This window comes from Kwoniella shivajii, chromosome 4 (genome assembly GCF_035658355.1).
Source record: "Kwoniella shivajii chromosome 4, complete sequence".
Taxonomy (NCBI): domain Eukaryota; kingdom Fungi; phylum Basidiomycota; class Tremellomycetes; order Tremellales; family Cryptococcaceae; genus Kwoniella; species Kwoniella shivajii.
This window is the reverse complement of record NC_085911.1, coordinates 480,491-503,013: the sequence shown is the minus strand read 5'-3', so window position 1 is coordinate 503,013 and position 22,523 is coordinate 480,491. Positions and strand designations below refer to the sequence as shown.

The 22,523-nt window shown below is 42.5% G+C and overlaps 5 protein-coding genes across 5 annotated transcripts; 4 read left to right on the top strand and 1 right to left on the bottom strand.

The window, feature by feature from the left end:
- Positions 1-1,268: 1,268 nt before the first annotated feature.
- Positions 1,269-3,051, top strand: IL334_003168 (uncharacterized protein; the record flags this gene model as incomplete). Its single annotated transcript, XM_062934904.1, has 6 exons — positions 1,269-1,349; positions 1,464-1,970; positions 2,055-2,089; positions 2,190-2,457; positions 2,522-2,670; positions 2,808-3,051. 6 exons carry the CDS (start codon positions 1,269-1,271, stop codon positions 3,049-3,051), a joined length of 1,284 nt encoding a protein of 427 aa, XP_062790955.1.
- A 2,240-nt stretch (positions 3,052-5,291) lies between these two features.
- IL334_003167 (uncharacterized protein) lies at positions 5,292-8,934 on the top strand (the record flags this gene model as incomplete). Its single annotated transcript, XM_062934903.1, has 9 exons — positions 5,292-5,310; positions 5,999-6,217; positions 6,281-6,411; positions 6,510-6,644; positions 7,012-7,065; positions 7,359-7,470; positions 7,532-7,664; positions 7,733-8,046; positions 8,105-8,934. 9 exons carry the CDS (start codon positions 5,292-5,294, stop codon positions 8,932-8,934), a joined length of 1,947 nt encoding a protein of 648 aa, XP_062790954.1.
- Positions 8,935-9,526: 592 nt separating this feature from the next.
- Positions 9,527-11,581, top strand: IL334_003166 (uncharacterized protein; the record flags this gene model as incomplete). Its single annotated transcript, XM_062934902.1, has 12 exons — positions 9,527-9,576; positions 9,646-9,729; positions 9,813-9,841; positions 9,941-10,036; positions 10,114-10,228; positions 10,333-10,385; positions 10,464-10,529; positions 10,604-10,713; positions 10,780-10,837; positions 10,947-11,029; positions 11,165-11,231; positions 11,352-11,581. 12 exons carry the CDS (start codon positions 9,527-9,529, stop codon positions 11,579-11,581), a joined length of 1,041 nt encoding a protein of 346 aa, XP_062790953.1.
- A 421-nt stretch (positions 11,582-12,002) lies between these two features.
- IL334_003165 (uncharacterized protein) lies at positions 12,003-14,241 on the bottom strand (the record flags this gene model as incomplete). Its single annotated transcript, XM_062934901.1, has 3 exons — positions 12,003-12,140; positions 12,231-13,523; positions 13,621-14,241. 3 exons carry the CDS (start codon positions 14,239-14,241, stop codon positions 12,003-12,005), a joined length of 2,052 nt encoding a protein of 683 aa, XP_062790952.1.
- Positions 14,242-18,430: 4,189 nt separating this feature from the next.
- On the top strand, positions 18,431-18,640 carry IL334_003164 (uncharacterized protein; the record flags this gene model as incomplete). The annotated part of the gene is made up of 1 exon (XM_062934900.1): positions 18,431-18,640. One exon carries the CDS (start codon positions 18,431-18,433, stop codon positions 18,638-18,640), a length of 210 nt encoding a protein of 69 aa, XP_062790951.1.
- Positions 18,641-22,523: the final 3,883 nt, after the last annotated feature.

The window sequence follows — 22,523 nt, the reverse complement described above, 5'->3', positions numbered from 1 at the left end:
GTTTATGTCGCGAGCTGAATTGTGTTTGAATGATACTATGACAACGAAAGCTCGCAGTCGAGTATGAGGAACACCTGGGTAGCAAAGTTGGTCTTCTGAAGATAAACATCTCCAGTGTCGCTTCAAAGGAAGGGGAGAGCAGGGAACGATAAGCGAGAGAAAGGCGGGTCAGTGCGTTTTTACAGAGGTCAAGCAGCGAACAGTCATCGTGTGAGTGGTCCATTTCCGCCAACTGATCAAATAGGAAATCTTCGTCTGTCTGTCATGCTAGAGGTGAGGTAAATTCCCTTTATCTTCGGTGGATGATGCGAAGATGAGTCTCGATAGATAAATGAATATCCACCGCCGGAGATATTGGTATCACAACCGTGCCTGGATCGCGAGGGAAGTTCGTTTTTTATGACTGAACATCATTCAGCACCGAATTGCAACGTCAGATCTTTCTCGTAAGAATCAGTCAAGGAGAACAATAGTGTGACGGTTATCTGGGCTCTCTACGAAGAGATCATTTTTTCATCTCGAGACTGTGTGGTTAGAATCAGTCACCTTGACGCGCAGCCTTTTACCATTCATTTTGTTTTCTTGTCAATTCTGTTTTTCTCCGATTTTCCCTTTCCCTGCGGCTTGGCTGTCCATTCGATCTAGGAACACGAAGAATTAAAAATAATAAGAAAATATCAGAGAAATAAGTCTATTTTAAGGATTTGGTAGTTTTTGTTGAATTATCCCCTAAGATGAATATGAATTCCATGTACACGTATGACCAGTATCCATGAGGTCGATTCAAGCTCACACAAGAGCTCATCAGCAGTATCCTCAATGGGAAAAGTCGCCAGTTGTTTGATCAAACGTAAATAGCTCATAGCACAGCGCTTTAGAACGCGTTTTACAACACGTTTCATTGCATCGCTTAAATTTCAATCAAAATCGAGGATACGTTGTCCTTTGCTCCTGAAGGTTTCTTTGGCAAATTCGCTCATGATTCCGTATCAAATATCCAAACAGACGAAGAAGATCAAATTAGAGTTATCAATATGATGAACTAGCAATTAACAAACAAATCAAGCATCGCATAAACGGATACACGCGATCAGAAGTCTAACCGCATTTGTTCTTCCACATTTCGTCAGTCTGCGGATTCAACATTAATCAAGTTCCTGCAACGATCGTAGCCAAGAACCGAAGATGTTGAATATTCAAGTCTCATCATTGACAGAGTAAGATCAATAGCGTACAGAGCACATAAAGAAACTGCGAGAGCCAGAGATATGAGCACATACGCACCTCTTTCGTGGTCGGAGGGAGGTATGGAGTATGTGTTCCCAACGCACAGGGAAGGGAGGTCGCAGGTGAGTGATCTCATGTTCGCCTGTGGAGATATTGTGTTTGCAGACGAAGTAAACGTGAAATAGATTAGACTTCTTGATTGATACTAATACTCATGTCTCATCTTCCAACCACAGTCATATTATCGTTCAATAGCAACACGATTCCTACCTTCATTGTTATTAATTGGGATTGGTATAGTAATAGGAATCAATCATCCACTTTATTTATCTATATATTCACGTAGACCACTGTCGATAAATTCAATTTTACCATCCTCTTTACCACCTTCTCCACCTCCCATTCCTTCTTCCTCTTCTTTATCAATATTATCACATTTGCCAAAACCAGAAGAACCAATACCGAATATTGTACATTACGTATATGGATTAGCGAACGAACCACAACAAACACAACCTGATTTCCCGTATTTCGCTTATTTGGCTATGAGATCAGCCATGATCACTCTAAAACCTGAACAAATTTGGTTTCACTGTATACATGAACCGAAAGGTTATTGGTGGGATAGAATAACAAAATCAGAAGGATGGATAAATGAATATGGTAAAATACAAGGAACGGTGAAAATAATAAAAGCTAGAGATGTAGAATGGATAGGTAGCGATAAAAGGCCCGTTACTCATGTAAGTGTAATTCTACTATCTGTTTACTCATATACCAGTTCTTACCATTGAACGATACTCATATTGATGTTGTCGTCCTGTCAGTTTGCCCATAAAGCCGACATCATACGTTTAGAAGTGTAAGTGTTTCAGTGATACATCGTAGCTTCAACTCTCTTCGATTTCTTCCTCAATTAGGGCCTGCGCGTCCGTACACAATGACTGACGCCTAATTGACAGACTACGCGACCATGGTGGTATTTACCTTGACATCGATACATTCGTTCTTTGTCCTTTCGCCTCTTTCAACTTATTACGTCAAGATGTAGTGTTAGGAATGGAAGCACATGGTCTAACGTTTCTGCGCGGAATGGGAAGTGACGATGAGATGGAGCCTAAAGGATTATGTAACGCTGTGATAATAGCCAGAAAAGGGGCCGAGTTCTTGAACAGATGGCTAGCAAGCTATGAAGGTTTTAGAGGTGATAGATGGACCGAACATTCTGTTGTGAGTGACAATATCGCGTCACGATACATCTTGAATCGAGTTGATGTCCCAAATCAATTCTTAGGAAATGCCCTGGACATTAGCCAAGATGTATCCCACTTTACTTACTATCTTATCTGAAAGAGCTTTCTTTTGGCCGCTTTGGACAGATGATCATATCCATGCGGTATATGAAACGACTGAATACGACTTTGAGAAATCCGGTCAGCTTGCGTGAGCGATTTTGCTCTTTCAATCAGGACCATATCATGTTTTTCCTCCTCTCAGACGCTACATGTTATTTCCCAGAAATCTTCTGCCCATGAATGCGTAACGTCTTGGGAAAGGCTGCTTACTCATCTCTTGAATAGATATCACGCATGGGAATCCAAAGCTCGCCCATATTTATCTGCACTTGATCCAATAACGATACATACCATAGATACTTCATTCACAAGGATGGCAAGACGTTTTGTTGAGGCAAATGAAGAAAGTCGTTGGAAAGCCTCTGGAATGCCTGATGGAAGTGGCGAGACAGGTCTGGGCAAAGCAGATGAGGATATCGAACAGGAAGAAGTTACATCGATACCTATCTGGAGAAGAAAGATAAATTAGATATCACAATGTAATCGTACTGCCATTGATTTGGCTCAGCCTTTGATAGGTTGTTGCATTCGTTTGATGTTGATTATCGTAGAATGATGAGGGTAAGCGTCATCCCATGTATACTACGTGTAAAGTCGACATAATTATGTAGCTTTTAATGTAACAATAACACGACATGACCATATCAATTTGACAAGAACAACATTGAATTATCGGTAAAGTGAATTAACTTTATTCAAGGTCCGAGTCTAAAAGAATGATGGCGTCATGTACGACGTCACTTTGTTGGAGCTGGAATTCCATACGATCTCTAGTGTGAGCTAGTATTTTAAGGGGGAAGACTGAGGGGGACGGGGGGATGTCACTCAACGAAGGAATAATACAGATTGAATAGCTTCAGACTAGGCTGTACTTGTTTTTATGCAAACTCATCAATTACTTTCCATTCTCATCGCTTCCCCTTTGATTCCAGCGGTTACTGTTTTACCAAAGGTACCTTAAATTGCCTGAAAATGATTACGTTTTCCTCTGTGTTTTCTGTGGGCTTTGCTTAGTCATATATACTCCCCTTCCCCCCCAGGAAGTTGTGAGTGGATGAAGAACGACCTAATCAAGTGTGCCACATTAAGAGTGACGTGGGATCCAAATGACGTCAAACCTCAGAAAATCATGGTACCGTTCCTTTTTCCTTTGCTGCGTCATCACAGTGTGGCAATCAATCGTTAGTTGTTTGACTGTCTCTTGTGTGTGCATGATCGCCAGATACCTTTTTAGGGGATTGGCAGAGGACAGAATCCTACAAAGTGATCTGATCGTATATATGTAAATGGTCTTCACTCTCTTGCCTTTTACGATTGCATATATGCCTACATCGAAACATAGCAGATAAAACCAACTCTTCTCATCGTTGATCAACATATAGCAATTTTCAAGATAAACTTCATAACAACGCCATAGACGTAATTCAACAACGTAAATATCCCGACAGGTTTTTGCTTCCGTATAAGGGGTGTTCAAATAAGCAAAATCTCTTCGCAAAGTAATCAAGCCACAAACAGGGCACCAATCATTAAAAATCGTCATCGTTCGTCACCATCCTCCTCCCCCTTGTAGTAAGTCACTTCGCACTTGACATAGTACCTACCAATCAACTGTTCTAGACCCAATTCCTATCCTAACGAGTTACTCCCTTATTCAGCAAGTGACACCAGACGCCTTTACCCGTTGAAAGTAGAAAAGTTATCCACCATCGAGCATTCATCATCCGTCAAAAACTAAATAAAACAAAGCAACATCCCATCAACTCTCTCTCAACATCATATTTTCTCATTACGAAAGTGCTAATTGGAATCATCAGATTGGAATAATAATAATAGTATTATTAGCGGAGAGTTATTTTAGCTTTATTTCGTTACCTAAAAGGTGGTGAGTATCCTTTTCCTATTTTTTTTTTCCTTTTTCCTCGCTTTCTTTTCTGGGTGTGACGTCAACTGTGGTGCGGCTTCCGTAGTGCCAACTATCCCAATGAATCATAATAATAATGACAACCAACCCCCCCAACCCCCCCAAACCCCTCTTGGAGTCTCACAAGTCTAAATAAACATTTCTTGATAATACTTGATAATTCATCTTGACTCTACTCTCATCACATGCGTTCAGTTTTCTAATCGTCATCATTACGTTTTCGCTTACGATCGAGTGTTATATCTCTCCTCTTGCCTCTAACCATATCCCATTCTATCTTTGGTCAATTACAACATAACGACGACTACGACTACACTCATCAAACAACATTTACCATCATTACCATTATTACCATTACCGCGCAGTTCAATTACAAGAACAACCTTTTGCAAAAAACCGCCATCCTGACTTATCAAACCAAACATCTATATCGACCTTTTGTTTCTAATACACCATCATCAACAACATCTAGTTCACCAAATTCAGATTCCAAAGTCAACACACCACCATCACCTTCAATCTTAGTACCATTATCTGATCCATACATCAATACTATACACAGAGAAACAAAGTCAGAGTCAGAATCACCATTCCCATCAATACCTTTACCTTCTCAATCGAATAACAACCCAAATCACCGAATTGGTCATCAAAGATATACAGAACAACAAGGTCAAGAATCTTATACAAAACCTTACGATTCATTATCAAGATCAGCTCAAATAGAACGTGATTACAATATCGCGATAAGTAAATTGGAAACAGCCGATTTACAAGACGACGGAATGTTATCTAGTTTCAAACGTGAGTTGAGAATTAACATCTTTCTTTGACAGTCGCAATAAATCCGTTCCTCCTTGTCTGTGTTTTTTTTTGTGTCTTTGTCTGCTTTCGTGCACGGTGTTTTGGTTGTCAAACAATAAACGGAGATTATGACGACATTGGGTCACCTGTGCGGTGATACAATTCATTTTCAATCAAAAACAAAACATTTTTCATACAATCAATTTCATTGCCTCCCACTCACGATTGAACGGTCAGAATATCATGTTCTTCACCATCTCGCATGGACCGAAGGTTCATTTCCCTTTCGATTCAAGCTTTTGGATGCTTTCGTCGTGAATTCACGCGCTTCTTCTCTAAACCTTCACCGCCTTTTGCCAACTTGCAATGCCATACTGTTCCCCCATAATCACGCGATTGTCGCACTGCGAATCCTCCTCCCTTCGCGAGCCATCTAAAGTCATATCTCCCAATACCAACTCGATCATCTCAGAGAAGAAGCTAACTTTGCCAATCTTACCTATTCTTCACCAATCCTCACCAACACCCAAACCTCCTTCGTCATCACCCATACCTATACCAAATGCCTCTGCCCCCTCTCATCTTCGGCATCATCGACTACGCCACCTTCGGCAAACGTCGTCAAACTCTCGTCTACGTCATCATATCGGATTACCTTGTCAATTTTTGCCACATCTTGACTCCATAGAGATTCTTCGACACGGCAAACACGCCCAATCATCTCAAGCACCTGCCGCTCAGCCAGACAGCAGAACAAATCAATCTGCTGGGCACCGGAATACCAAAGCAGGGCAACAACAATCCCCAACACAGACACAAACACAAACACAAGCGTCTCAGCCTCAACAAACCCAGCAAGCATATTATAACAACGATATGGCAGGTCAAGGTTTAACGGCCAGCAATGGTATGCCTAACTTCCCAATTTATGACAAAGCCTCTTACTAACCACATTCGCCTTCACCTCTAGGTCAACCAGCACAATCGCAAGCCTCGCAGTCCGGTAGCAAAGCACCCATGGTGTCTCCTAATTACAGGGAAGAAGCCGAGCGTATCGTTGCTGATGAGAGGGCGCAAAGCGAGAAGATGCCTGTCTACGAGGTGAGCTAGTCGTCCTTTTAACCTGTCTTCAATGGGTTTCGTTATATTGTTGGGTCGTAAAGATCTCTGATTGACGTCATAATTCTTCCTCCTCTTAGGGATTAGAGGGTTATACTTTGATTGAGAAGATGGGTGATGGAGCTTTCTCAAATGTTTACAAAGCCGTCGAAAAGAAGACCGGTCGAAAGGTTGCCGTCAAGGTTGTCAGGAAGTATGAGCTCAATCATTCACAGGTGAGGATCCCTTTCTATTTCATCTACTAATACCACAACTACCTCCGGAGGTTGCCCTACCCAATCATTCCATGTATGTAGCCTTCTTACGCAGCCTCGGGACCTCCTACGCCCTGGCCAGGCTGGGATCAAGGTACCGGGCGCTTTTTTTTACCAATTACTTTTTTGTATCATCTTGTTTTGTATTGCTTTCCACTTTCGCTGTCACCGAGCGATCTCTGCAACCTCCGGGATTAGGCGACTTTTTATATGAACGATCTATATCGACATGTTGCTTGCCGGTAAAATCAAGCGACATGTTGATGATCATCCTCGATGAAGCTAAAAAAAGGACGACGACTGACATGAAATGGCGTACAATCAATAGAACGGTAACAAGCATCTCAATGCCAATTTCAAGAAAAGGCCAAGGGTTACAGAGGTTGGTTTAATTTCTCGCACATCATGCCATCGCACCTCGAATGTCCATTCACTTCTATATCCATTGTCCCATTCTTACACGTTCCATGCCGTTGCCATTTTTTCTACACTTACGGTCGCTGGCCCTCGAGCGTCGGGAGTTTTCCATACTTCTTGCGTTGTAGTGCAGCCTTTCACCACATATCTCTTGATTCGCGTCCAATCGTTCTCGTTGTTATCGTTCATCCTTTTCTTTCGTGCATTACGGAGATCGAATTTGCTGTGAGGAAAGAATGCTAACTTAAACAATTTTAGCGTGCCAATATCTTGAAAGAGGTCCAAATCATGCGAGGTATCGATCATCCGGGAATTGTCAAGTTGCTCGGCTTCTTTGAAAGCGAGGAACACTATTTCCTTGTGTTGGAACGTGAGTCTTTAGGCTTACATCGCAACCTGATCTGGTACATCGTTAACAAATCATCATGCAGTAATGGAAGGTGGTGAATTGTTCCATCAAATCGTCAAACTCACCTACTTCTCAGAAACCTTGTCAAGACACGTGATACTTCAAGTCGCTGAGGGAATACGATATCTCCACGAAGAGCGTGGAGTGGTGCATCGGTAAGTGTTATATGCCTTTGATGACCTGTGTAAAAAAAAACGATGCTAACATCTTAACCATTCGATAGTGATATTAAGCCCGAAAATCTGCTTTTCGACCGAATCCCGATCATACCCTCTCGATCACCAGCACATCGTCCTTACGACGAAGAGAAGGAGGATGAAGGTGAATATAGACCCGGAATTGGTGGTGGTGGTATCGGTCGTGTGAAGATAGCCGATTTTGGTCTTTCCAAGATTGTCTGGGACGAACAGACTATGACACCTTGTGGTACCGTTGGTTACACCGCCCCCGAGATCGTTAAAGACGAAAGATATAGTAAAAGTGTGGATATGTGGGCTTTGGGTTGTGTATTGTATACGTTGCTTTGTGGTTTCCCTCGTAAGTGCCATTGTTTCATCTTACCATCATATGCAATCGTACTGATATGATTTTTCAGCCTTCTACGATGAAAGTATCAACGTTCTTACCGAGAAAGTCGCTCGAGGTTACTACACTTTCCTAAGTCCGTGGTGGGATGATATCTCGACATCCGCCAAGGATCTCATCACACATCTTTTGTGTGTCGACCCCGCTCAACGATATACCATTGATGAATTCCTTGCCCACCCATGGATCAAAGAAGCTCCCTCATTGCAAGTACCTCAACCAGCACCTCCCAGAATGCCAAATTCGACAGCAGAGAACGCACCTCTCGATTCACCACTTCTCGCTTCCATCCGAGCTGGTAATAGGGAAGGTCGATCACCTGGTATTGGTGCTCTTAAAGAAGCGTTCGATGTTACTTATGCTGTTCATCGAATGGAAGAGGAAGGTGCACGTCGGCGCGCATACAACGGACCTGGTGGAGCTGGAACTCGAGGATTCTTGCAAGGTCTCAATGAGGAAGATGAAGAAGAGGATGAAAATGTGCAACTCGAAGAGGCCAGACGTAAACACGGAGAAGCTGTTGCCAGACAAATACAACAGCATCGAGGTCGGGATCTTGCCAATGCCGCTGCCGGAGTCAAAGATCAACCGACCCAACATTACGCAGGTAGAGGAGGAGCCAATCGAAGAGAAGCTGAAGCTGTTTTATACGACGGAAGAGCTGGACAAAGAGATAGAGCCAGAGGTGGTAACAATGCTGCCAAAACTTCCACGAGTGGCTTCGAATTGGATATGGGTAATGCCACTTTATTGGGTAGAAGAGGTAAAAAGACTGCTCCTAGTCCTTTAGGTCAACAAACTCAAACTCCTCAAGCTGCAGGTTCGCCAATGCACTTTTGAGTCACGTCGTTTGTCCTGAATCGATAGCTTAGATTTCCTCCTTGTCTTATCTTTTGTATCAATATGAGTCTTTCTTCTTCATGCAATCTTTTCTTTCAATTCTCGTTGTTGTGTCACTCCTCCCTTCCCCACGTCGCTAGCCCTCTCTTTATAATACCTTCCTCTCATGCCACCTTTCTCAACACCCACATCACTTCTGTCAAAGGATGATGTAAATCCCCTCTTTTGCATAGTTCCCTTTCAACCTTCTATTCCCACTCTTATACATGATGTAGATTTCCTTCTTTCCGCTGTTCCCATGTTTACATATACATATATTTTGCTCACGCTCATGACGTCCAAAGATGTATTGCATACGTTGAATTAGTACTCGGGTTGTTTTGCTCACGGGATTGACACTTGTTGCATCGATTGAATTATGGGGTATGTTGACTCCGGTTAATTCGGTTATTCGGCCAAATGGGTATATTATCTGACTTCTTCCATCTTCGTATTGATCGGAATGATAAATACAGCTTATCAGCTCATGATCCAACCATAGAACAACCTAACAGTCTAAGATATCAGCAGGACAGGACCGATCTATTGCAAGATGAAGGCTTTCCAAATCAAAGAACACACCCATCCTAGCAAAGTAACAATGTGCGTTTGAAGTTATGCTTGCTTCACGCAAAACCTCTCGCAGCTGACGATATTGAACACACCGTTTAGATCAGATATACCGGTACCTAAGGCTGATGCTAGTAAAGGACAAGTTCTAGTCGATGTTCATTGTGCTGGATTAAATTTCTTTGAGTGAGTTGAAATAGGTCCCTCTCTCCTTTTTTCTTGATATGGTAAACAGAAAATATCAATCGGTTGCTGAATCATGTAAATAGTATATTACAATCTCAAGGGAAATATCAAAGTGAGCTCAAGCTTTTCATCGACTTATCTTATGCGATTGTTATCATATTGCTGGCATACTTGATACGTCTCTTTAGCTGATCAATAATTTGATCATTAGCTCAACCACCTCTACCTTTCGTCCTGGGAGCTGAATTATCAGGAACGATATCTGCTTCTTCACCTATACCAAAAGGTTGTCCATATGATCATGGAGGTATGTTTTAACATGAATAATCCTAAAACACAATTCAAATCATCATATACTTATGTTGTCTTTTTGTTATATTGAAGATAGAGTATTCGGTTATGCACAAGGAAGTTATGCTGAACAAGTAGTAGTTGATTGGAGAACTCTGTTACCTATTCCTGATCAATTGAGTTTCCAAGAAGCTGCCACTGTACCTCTGTAAGTTCTCTCTCGCTTCTTTGTCCTTGATCGAATCATTGCTCTCTGTACCATACATGCCCTGAAACCTGTCCATGTAACAAAGCTGATCATATAGAATGAAGAACAACTACGACGAGTTATGCAGCCTTAGTGGATCGAGCTCAAGCTCAAGAAGGTACGCCTAGCCATCACTCATATATCGGATCAGTGACATATGGGTTTTGTTCTGCTGATACACATGGTGACTTTCTAGGAGAATGGGTATTGGTTCATGCTGGAGCTGGAGGTGTAGGATTATCAGCTTGTCAAATTGCCAAAGGTGAGTCGTTTCATTCTCAAATCTACCCTGAAATCAGATTTCACGTTGAGCTAACCAAACTTCTCACGAGTCAGCCCTAGGATGTAAGGTTATAGCTACAGCTTCTTCGGAAGACAAAAGAGATATCTGCGAAAAGTTAGGTAAAGCAGATGATGTTGTTGATTATACGAAAAAAGATTGGCAGGTGAGTTAAGATCCTTTTCTACTGTCTCGTATCTCCACGGAAATAGCATGCTCACTGCAAATATAGAAAGAAGTACTGAGCATCACTAAAGGTAAAGGTGTAAATGTAGTTTTTGATCCAGTTGGTGAGTGCGTTTTTTTTTATGATCGCCTATTCTACGACCAAACAGGTTACGCTTAGATCAACCTGTTGTCTGTTTGAGACTGATGAGTGACTATCTACTTGTGTAATAGGAATGATCATACCCTCATTGAAGTGTGTGGCATGGAACGCTAGATTAGTAGTGGTTGGATTCGCAGCTGGATCAATTGAGAAAGTGAGTGAATAGTCCCATTAGATCCCAAAGCAGATCTCTCAAACTTCCTTCGTCATTTTGGAGAATTTCTGGGCTATATCTGTGAAATTTACAATGTAGATTGAATGGCTGATATTCGAAATGGCCATATCTCAGATTCCAGCAAATTTGTTGTTGTTGAAACAAGTTTCAGTCACGGGTGTGTTCTGGGGAGCTACAGCGAGTAAGTTGTCATCCCTTTCTTCCCTCTGGTCCAAAGTATTCCCATCAAAATCGGAAATTCATCCATACGAGATGATGGATTCTTGACTGAATGAGCAATTATCGACCTCACACCTTACAGCCAAAGATCCAGAAGCGACTCAAAGGATCGTTATGGAAGTTTTACAACTTCTGATGTCAGGCGAAGTGAAGCAAACAATCTATGAAAAACCTTATATCGGATTAGATCAAGTCAGTCAAGGTTTGAAGGATATCGAAGATCGGAAAGTCTGGGGTAAAGCTGTTGTTACCATCAAAGGAGACGGAAAGGAAAAACGATCGCATTCACAATCACAGAAAGCTAAGTTGTAGTGATGTATCGTGTTATATCGCAGGTGCTTGCGCTACCTATATTGTTTACAGAATGTGCAACATGTAATAGGTATGATAACCCACTAAAAGACGGCAATACACTGAAAGATTTAATATTATGATGATACAGTATTCATGATCACGTCTAAACTTGTGTTGATACCTCATCTCCCGTTTGATCTAGCCTCGTATCCTTCACAATACCGTATTATATCAGACTATATTGATATCATACCATATCGTTTCATATGGTATCATATCCATATAATATGATATAATACCGTATGTTGTTTGCTGTTTATTATACTCACGTTGTATTTTACCTACTGGTCGTTCACTTTGTTTCTGTTGAAATACAGTGATCATTGTTTTCTCTGTTTATACACTTCTGGCATTGTTGATACAGTCAAGAGAATTCTTATTAACAATTCCGAGCTTGAAGCTTTCGTTTCAGCTGAACAGCTTCTTTTTCCAACTTTTTTATTTTTTTGTCTTTTTCGACTACTTCTTTTCTCAAGGAAGTAGCCAACTCCCTCGCCGAGTCCAAATCGGCTGCCATCTATATCGTACGTGCCGTCAGCAGTGTATAAGGCGCATTGTCACACCTTCCTTTCAGTGCTCTTCGGGAAACGACGGGAAAGGTGCTTACCTTTACGGCCATCTGCTTCTTTTTCTTCCTAAACCTCTTTTGAGCCACCGCATTTTGTTCTCTTCGCTTTGGGTTGTTCCTGTTCAAGGAATCCAGTTGTACTCCTTTCTCGCCAGTGTCTTCGGTCCTTGAGGAACTCTCCTCTTTCCCTCTTCCTTCCCTGGTTCCGCTGCGTCGAGCAACCTTCTCCGTCTTTGTTCTGTTTGAGGGATTAGCAGAAGTCGAAGATACAGAGGAGAGAGGTACTTTCGTCAATTCATGACTCGATGAAGATCCTGTGGATACTGGAGAATCTGGCTCACTTGGATACTCGTGATTGTCGGTCATCGATAATGACCCGGTGATTGGTAGACTCGAATCTGGGAAAGGACTTTTTTTCGAAGAGGATGTGGCAGGAGTTGTGTTGGGTACTGGATCACCCTGATCAGAATTCGTAGAGCTGATTCCCGTGTCAAAAGAGGTTCCAGGCCAGCTGCTCGCGGTATTGGCAGAGTTGTGTCGTTCATCGATAGACCCGATTGATCGGATAGGTAAGCTGGCCCCATTGTTTTTCTTCTTCCTTTTATTGTGGTGACTGGCATACTGATAATGACCTTGATCGTGTTCTCCCGGTGACCGTACCTCAAGCTTGCAGGACTGGTTCATTGGACGAGAAGTAGGAGAATAAGCACTGAAAACGATAGTATTCTGCTTGGAAGGATCCGGAACATGAGAGTGCTCAGCGACTTCGTGTGGTCTCTGTCGAGCTGAAGTATGTTTCTGATTCCAGCTTGAAGAAGCTCCGAGCGAAGAGAACAGTTGAGGTCTTTGAGCGGATGTCGGAGAAGAAGCCCGATTTGGCTGAAGCTGAGGAAGGATGAGGTGTTCACGAGGCATTTGAGGGAGGGTGTATGTGTGCCATGATTTGGCTGGAGGATGAATTTTTCTGGTTGTTGGAAAGATATGGGGAGGAGTGGCAAAAATAGATTGATTGGTAGAGCTTTTCGTAATGATAGGAGAGATATAGACCTGCTGAGGTTTTGGAGGTCGGAGAAGATTCTGAGCGTCATTGTGCCAATCTTCCACCCTCCGTTCAGGATAAGTCCTATCAAGATTAAGCCCATGAAGAGGATGTGGTGCTTTTGATCTTTTTGCACGACCAGGCTGAGTGTGAATAGGTGCATGTAGGGTCGATTTCACACTGACGGCTGATTTATTCTCCTCTGATCTGGATGTAGAAGGGGTAGAGCGAGTATAAGAAAGGGTGTCGTATTCCAGTAGACCAACGCCGGAGATTGAAGATGAAGGTGGGAACTGCCACATCGAAACGAAAATCAGTAAACAAGATTATGTTAGAATAGATTGCGAACGAGCGGTGTTGCACAAGAGTTGTATCGAAAGTGTTACTTACCATTCTGTCCTTTCCCTTTTTCGGTGATCGGTAATGTAGATGATTCCCCTGATGATCATGGTGGCTAATTGATGGTACCTGCGGACCAGAGACTGACCATTCGTTGACCCCAAACACCGGCTGATCGGAGATCCAGACAGGACTTTCCGCAGAAGAAATGGGGATATGTGCAGACCCTGAAGAAAGAAGAGATGTTGCCATCGATGGGGATGAAGCGATAAGACTGGAGATGGATGGAAGGGTGACAGAGCTTCTTCGATGAGAAGACACAAGAGTCGAGGAGGTACTGGCATCAGCCAAGGCTGCTTCCGCTAGGTAAGCAAGCCTGTTTTCCACCGCTTTACTTCGGTTAACCGAGTCAAGAGGGGAGTCCAAACATTCATCTTGACTGGCTGGAGGCATCGCTTGATACTGAGGCAAATTCATTGGAGAATTGGGGGAATTAAACGTGATGGACGGAGAGGTCTGTTTAGGATTGTCGGCGGCTCGGACGTATGCGCTGAAGCTGTTCGCTCTTGACCTTTTCCTTTTGGTCGACTGCATGGCGAGGAAAGGCTGATGAGATTGGGTAGAGAAACTGTGATAGCTGGATGATCTAGAAGACTGAAAGAGGCCGAACATTGTTATGATTCAGATTTGCAAGGAGAATTGTTGTGCTGGTAAGCTTATGACTTTTTTACTATATCTCAGATGCATGGATAGGTTGGTTGGGGTTTGCATGAGGGGTGATGTCAATGAGATCCGGGTAGTTCGGTCACTCACATCCAGGTTTGTGTTGGTTTCCTCGGGAGGAAAGGCGTATCTTAAGTGTCGATGACGACCTTTTCGACCCTATTTATCGGAATGAACAATTAAACAATATTGTCAGAGTCAACATCCTTTCGTTTTCGGAATCATACTAGCTTAATTGAGGGTATCGCACTTACGATTATAGAAACACAACTTAATCAAGGTTATCTGTGCTCGATCAATTCGATGTACATGGAGAAAACATGCAGCCCAGATGGGTGATTGGTGACATCAATTGTTCGAAGGGGGAAATTTGAGTGCATTGCGTCGAGCCAAGGTGAAAAGGGTGTAACAAACAGAAGATAGCGTAAGCCGAATATACGAATCCGAAAGTGTGGTTTTCAGGAAACACAAGGTGAAATGTAGATAAGTGGTCAGCATTCAACACCTGGTAACCTTTCACGATTGGTCACAGCCGATGAAACGATGAGACCGAGCAGTTCACGGAGGACAACGAATGTGTAAGAGAAAAACTCCGACACTCACCCGCTCACCCTGAAAAGGATAATAACGAGGTGATCCAAAATGGAGTGAGATTGGATTATAGGTTATGAAGTAATCTGAGATCGAGAATAAATGAGAAAGATTGAGAAAAGTAAGAAGGAAAGGAATCCGTCGTACAGAAGGATAAAATCAACTTGTTATAAATGGTAGCTTGCGAAATAGTTTTCATCAACTTCGGATTCGAAATGATGCCTCTCCTTGATCCATCGTACGTGTTCACTCTACTCTGATTCCCATCAATAGGTCTCTTCATCAGGCATGAATTCGACCCACTGATGACACCCCTCCTTTCCAGAATGTCGAGGAGACTACCGAGCTTAATAAAAGCAAGGATCTTCTACAGATTCATCAGTTGGATTGATTCGAGAGAATGCTCTTCTCAGATCATCAATATTGCTTGGCCTCGCCAGTCCTTTTGACGCCCTGATCAAAGCCTATGCCACATCATCATCATCAGTGAGTAGTGTGTCTCAGGGATGGGGATATTCAACATTCCAGATCATGTTCCAATGTTTCTTCTCCAATTCCAAGTGTTTGTTTGACAAATTCGAAAATAAAAGAGAAGATCCTTTTAATCTCGCCTAAAGTGAGAATAGCCGAATCCATATTCGAAAAAGAAAAGAACAAGAGTCTTGATGATATTCCAAAAACGAAGAGGCGAACAAAGCGTTTCGAGTGGGGCGAGATACTGATTGATTGATTTTGATGATTTTGACGATTTTTACGATTTTGATGGAAGTGAATCAAGTCATTATGTCATTCCTTCTCGTCAGCCATCCTTTGCATCGTTGTCACTGCATATATTCACGTCATCGTCATCATTTGATCTGAATGATCAGAATGACCATGCTGTTTGTATCTCCTGATTCTGTCAATAGTGTGATGAAACACGCATTGATCGTTTATAAAACTACAAAAGTGGCACGACCATATCTTTGTCTACTGACTGTAAATGAAGTCTAGACTCATTTTTGGTTTGTGGAATCATTCCAAGATCCGCGAATTGAGACAGAAAGGAGGGTGCTCTTTAGATGTCATTTCCCACTAGATGATTGTGTGTGATGTATTTCGTTGTCGTACGTTATTATCGCTCTGATCGGCTGATTGAAATCCTGTGTTCCAGGATGCCACAATCTCCGCATTTGATGCAGTGGAAATCGGAGGCAAATTCGAGGAAACGCTCATCTCGGTCATCATCTTCCCCGTGCACCGAGGTTCTCTCATCAATAAAGGTACACCATGTTATTGTTCGTATGGCAAGGTCCGAGCGATCAAAAAATGTGAGTGATGACATAAACATACGGTCAAAGCGTCAGATTCGATATTGATTTGCACCCTGGAGTAGGATTCTATACGATAAAGGTGTTTTCAGCCAGTATGATTCTACTCGTGTTCGTGTCAAAATGACCAAATGAAACCCTTCCCTCCGGTATTGTAATCAGACATTCACGAATACTCATCATTCACAGGCTTACAGATATCTAACCAGTCCAAGACAACCTGAGCCGTTTGACACGTACAGTATCGAGCGGCGTGAGCATTTACATGTTTACCCGACTTCATCTTCCCCACCCAGTAAGTGGGACTAAGCGAGATCTCCCCCACTCGAACAATTGAGGGCACCCAACGCATCAGAATTATTTACTCTTGGCAAGTCTTAACACTGTGTAATTGACGCTCCTGTTTATCGTTCGAAGCTTTCGCGAGGATTGCTTTGCTGTAATGTGCTGCATTGCAGGTGTATAATTCTCCGTTGAAGCTGTACGAGAACCGAAGCACCTGGAAAACCATGTTTAGCCATCAAAGATGCATCGTTTAGAAGAAAGCCAAACATTCTTCTATCTACCGTATTACACTTCAATTTCAACGGCATATCAGATCCATATTTCAACTATGACAGCCATTGCGACGCGGTACATTGAAGGCTATGATCATTTATTGTCATATCCGAGTCTCGCTGTGAGAATACGCTGTAAGAATGAAATGTTGTAAGAGCTTCGCCACAATACAGTATGGAGGACAACTCTGTGCGTAGCTTCAAGATCCGAGCGAGCTTCATCACTGTTTGACCAATTTAAGTCAAGTAGGAAATATAGACAAAGATTTTACGGTACTGAAAATTTCCAATGCAGGACGCCTGCTTTCTCACACATAATATTAGACCAAGCTTCGTACGGGCGTGATCGTGTGCGGAAGAAAAGAAAGCTTCTGCCCGAAAATGAATGAGGAAGCATTCTGTCGCTCTGACCCCTCTTTCACCTATATACTTGGGGTTCATCAAGTGGCGATGTTCAAAATGCACTGCTTGTACAGGCTCAGAACATACTATACATATATGCGATTTGGTGCTTCTCGCCCCCTTCATCCATTTTCTTTTCTCTCATCCGATCTCTCATCAAGACTTTTATATCATAACATCGATGGTAATCACTGGTTTATACGTAGCTGAAAGGAAATCAAACTCAAAAAACAAGGACAACCTGTCTGTAAGTCAAGACGAATGTTCAGTGGCCCCTCATCTCCTACTGCTGATGGGGCTGATTCGCCATGTGCGTTATAGAAGGAAATCCCAGTTTTATCACACGACGAAACTCCGTATGTCCCCTCTCAAAGTGCGCCAGGTGTCAATATCCCAAGACCTCCTCCTCCTCCCCCTCCCAAATGATTTAGCTGTCTTCGTCAACCCATGAGAGCTATCAGAGTAAAAAGGTATTGGCAGGATATCGGAATGAAGGATGGTTGAGGACTAGTCCTGTGTCTTGAAGCGGAGATATTCACCGTATGTAATTTGATCGGTGTAAAATGCAATACCTGGATTGAGTACCACTCAAGAGTCTCCGATACTTCTTAGATATCGAAGGGAACGATATATTCACGCATACTAAATGACATATCCAAGTGCTTGCATTGCTGCTGAATGATACAGGAAGGTGTCACCCTTCCATCCGGGCGAAAGAGCCGAACAGCACCTGGTTGAATTATGGTCTGATGAGGGTTTCAAAGCGCAGTATACTGGTTATGGGTACCAATTGCCTCGTAGCTCACAAAGCTACATTCTGGTCATCTGATCTCGTCATCACGATACACAACATCGTCCAAACAACCTCAGAATGATCTGCTAAAGACGATGTAGAAGCACAATGACGTCTTTTCCATCATCATCCCTCTGAATTTCTATAAGAAGAATTGCTGATCATGACCATAAAATCACGTTCTTCGTTTTGAAAGCTGTTGAGGTCAAATCCATTTGGGGTAACTTCTGAGGTCATCTGATCAGATTCCTTTGGACTTCTCCGAGCGACGCATTGCGGTTTTCGGGCGAGATTACTGATATACTTGGCCGGCTGATAGCACTGTCATTGAAATAAATGTAAGCAGTGTACATCAGGATATATATATAGTGATAGCTTTTGGCTGTAAATACCTTTTATACCTGTTTCGACATCCACCTAGCAGCTTATCTACAGTCTCAGCTAAGTCTTAACTTAGTTTCTGCTCCACCAATACTTGCCAAGACATGAACGTACAACTTGAAGACGATGGGAATTCCCCTCCGCCGTCACCTTCCCCTTCGCCTCCATTCCCTTATGAGATCACTCCGATACCTTCACCTTCACCGTCGCCTCCTCCTGAAAAACACTCAGGTCCAGTCTCTTCTCCAGCTCAGGGAGAATCCGTTCTGGATGACACGATGGCTGCGAAAACTGTAAACGTCGCTATCGGATGATAAACCTAGTGAGTGCGATCGATTACGTGGGAGTGATGATTCGCTTACTGACTAACTCTTCAGTGGTTAAGACCTCATTGTTGGGCTGCTATTGTACTGTATTGACCTATTGTAGAATCGTCCTATGCATATGATAATGTACTCAGCATTGCAGCGCGAAGCTCACGAAGGATGATTTTTGAAATGTGTTTTCAAGTCACTTTGCCACTCGGCTTAGACAGAAGCACCAGATATCAATTCTCCTTTCGAGTGATTGAGGATTTTCCAAATGTGGAAGGCATGAAAGGACGATCACTTACCCATCAATAAGATTCACCCACATCTATGACAGTCAGTGTAAAGACTGTTCTCGAAGTCGTGTTTTGATGGATTCAGAGCTTCTTGTGCCTGTGGCCATTCTCGACGTGTTGCTTTACTTTTCTTTTCTCGGGGAATTTTCCTGAAGCTGTGTATGCTTCTTCATTGATGGCAAAGTACAAAGCAGTTTGATATACGATGTATATATACCTCTTCTATCTATCTCCGTCATTTGCATATAACCTCAAACCCAATAACGCTTGTCCCTGACTTTCAGATACATTCGTGTAATCCATCCATACTCATAGCCTCACTCACCTGATATAAATCACATTACAACGTCAACAAACCAAACGACAGCGATGTCCGTAAGTATCAACAAATACCATCTTGCCATGAGACCTTCATATCGGAAGAGATGTCTGATATGTACGTCTAGGATCAAACAGTCAAAGTCCAAATTGCAGTCTACGATTTTATCGATGGACGATTCGTTCCCAAAAACCCCTCGGGCTCCGGGTCGGGATCAGGTTCAGGATCGAACGGAGGCTCGTCAACATCTGCTTCTAGCGGAAGTACTTCTACTGGCACTGGCAGTACAGGTACCAATAGCTCTTCTGCTTAAGTGACGAGCCGGTCCTTATGAAGTGCGTTGTCTCCATACCGTTTCTCAGATCTACACAAAGGTCAAGCTGATCAGAGAAAAACGATTGTAGGGTTTTGCCACTCTCCTTCCTTCCGCGAGATTCGAATATGTACCGTACATTGAAGCTATGAGGTGATGACAGGGTCACAGGTGACCGAGCAGCTATTGTAGACGTTTATGCATGTTTCAAATATCGAATGAACATGTTTGTTGTATGAGCACGGTATATCTATCGTCTTTATCTTTTACCAGATTCTAAACATTTTACCTACTGAGGTAAACTGTCTCGTAGTTACGTGGGATACTGTATGATAAAAATGGAGAAGCTTGTCTGTTCTTGGTATATCCTTTGAATCGTCATTGCAGCTACATCGCTGCTTCTCAGCTTCTGAGAAGCCAAACACAAGTCTAACCAAAATAAGTATATGAGGATGAAGCAAGGCGAAGTCTTCTAAAACCTCCAAGGAATAGCCGGGGGCAAGGAGAAAATCTATATATGAACTGTTTTCTCCTCAGGATTCGTACATTTCAGCATCATGAACACAATTTCTCATTCTATCATTAACATTGTGTCTGTCATCCATCTCAGCAACTTAGCAGATAGCTCATTACAGTATGTCAGTAAGTGCTTTTTGTTCCCTATATTGAGAATATGCCGATGGAATTGATACTGTAGGACGAGGTGGTGATTTACGGAAGACATTTCCGACCTGAATCCAAACCCAAACCTTCCGACAATTCATCTTCATCTGCTTCAGAAAACAATGGGAGCGCTAGTAGCAGCAACGATTCAGCTGGTAACAGTGGAACTTCTGTGTTCGGCAGTGGATCCAACCAATCTGGTGGTCAGGGTGAGAAAAAGTGAGGGAAGGTATGTAATTTGACATCTCTTATGCCCATTCAATGATGGTGACACAGTATATCTCTGACCCACTCAATCTTAAAGCAAACAGATTACTGTCTGCCCAAGACCTTGGTAGATTCAGATCGGTTATCATAGGAATGATAGACGTGAAGATGCAAATATTACAGTGAGGGCAGCGTGACAATATGATTTGAATGTTCCATGCGCATGTATTCCTTGTACAACAGTCACCACACCTAATTTTGCTTGACTGCACAGATTGTTATTAACTTGTAATGAACTACCGTTCAAGAATCCATCATCCTTCGTACTGCGCTGCTGGAAGAAGGCGACACAACCAAGAGAATCGCACCTCGAGCTTTACACGACCTAACTTACTCTAGCGAACACGACTTTTTGCAGTGTTGACTGATAGAAAGCGAACTATCGACCATTCCCCTAAGAAGACTGGACATCTCGAGTCCCTAGAAAGCATGGAACGAGACATGCCGGTTCGGCCGGTGCGTCAACTCATAGTCCTGCTGCTTCTCAAGAATTGAGATCAGAATGATCGTCACTTCATGCCTCTTACTTCTTCTACATGACTGATGTTTCTTATAAACATCCAGGAAGTTTCGATAGGATGACCGATAAATCCGACAGATCCAAGCGACTCAAACCATGAGGCGGATTCGTTGTCCTATATGAGGAGCTCTTGACTTTTCTCGCAATCAATATTGCACATTTTTTGATAATTTCAAAGCAAAGCCATTGCATTCTTATATTTAATCTCTTTACGACTCACAACTATGTCTGTGAGTGCATCTCCCTCCTGCGAATAATGCAACTTCTACCCGACTTCTCTTGAAAATACGACCTTTTGAGCTTATTTGCCATTTTAGGGTGAAATAATCAATATAAAACCTTCTCGACCCGCTCCTAAACCACCCACAAATGGAAGTATCAATGTTGTGGGAAGGGAAATCTGCAGATGAGTGATGAGAAGACTGAGAGAATGGCATGCCAAGGTTAGTCAAGTCTCTCTAACCGGATGTAGGTGTTTGCTAAGACGAAACACATATATTGCTTGAAAAAGTCTCATTCCGGCGATATCTTCGTTTTTATACCAGGAGGTAACCAGGTGTTTCTGTAGAGAATGCCAACAGGCGAGGAATGATTATCTGAAAATATGACCTTCCGTTGCTTGTAATCTAACCGTATCGTGATGGGTTTCGTTCAATCACGTATTCCATGTCTCGCCTCCGGGAACACTTCTCAGGATACACACAGAAGCTTGACTATCTCAATCATCGGCTGCGAATATAGGTCTGACTTTGATTAAATTAGCATCAGTAGTTATAGACCTACGTTTCCTGCCCAAAGCAAAAGAGGGGTTCCACGTATCGTGATTTGAGCCAGACATGCGAGCGAAAACACGACTTTTTGTTACGATGTATTTGTGTCCGATATAATCGATTATTGATTGATGATCGATTTAGTAGTCTGTGTGTAAAATACCATAAACTCCGATCAAAACGTTCTTCCTTGGACGACATATGGGTCCTTACCGAGTACAGCGCACTATTGAGATAGATCAAGATTAACAAGCAGTGCATATGCAACGCATTATCCTTTGCTTCCGATCAGAAATAGATGTGTGGATGTGGCGCTTTTGATCTACTGAGCCAATTGATCCGCGGTTTGATTGATTTTGATGGGAAATATACACTACGAAGACCATCAACGGATTTCAAGATACTCTTACGATCATCGTCATTTATGAGGACCCTAGTTATTCAGTACTGAACTCAGAAATACTTCATGTCTAATTAGTTTTGTCCTAACCAAAAATTCCCAGGAAGCCAAATCATATCACACAAACGTGAATGATCCGTGAATACAAGGTTCGGATTTCACCCTGGATGCTGTATTTATTGATCTACCTGATCGATGACCAGCATCTTCGTCGTTTGATTGACTTGGAGCAGAGAACCTGCTAGTCCTTCTGCCAGTGATGATATGAATTTGTATAAATACCAATAAGACTCTTCAATCTAGTGCGATATCCATTCTTTTCCCCTTGATGCTACAAGCGG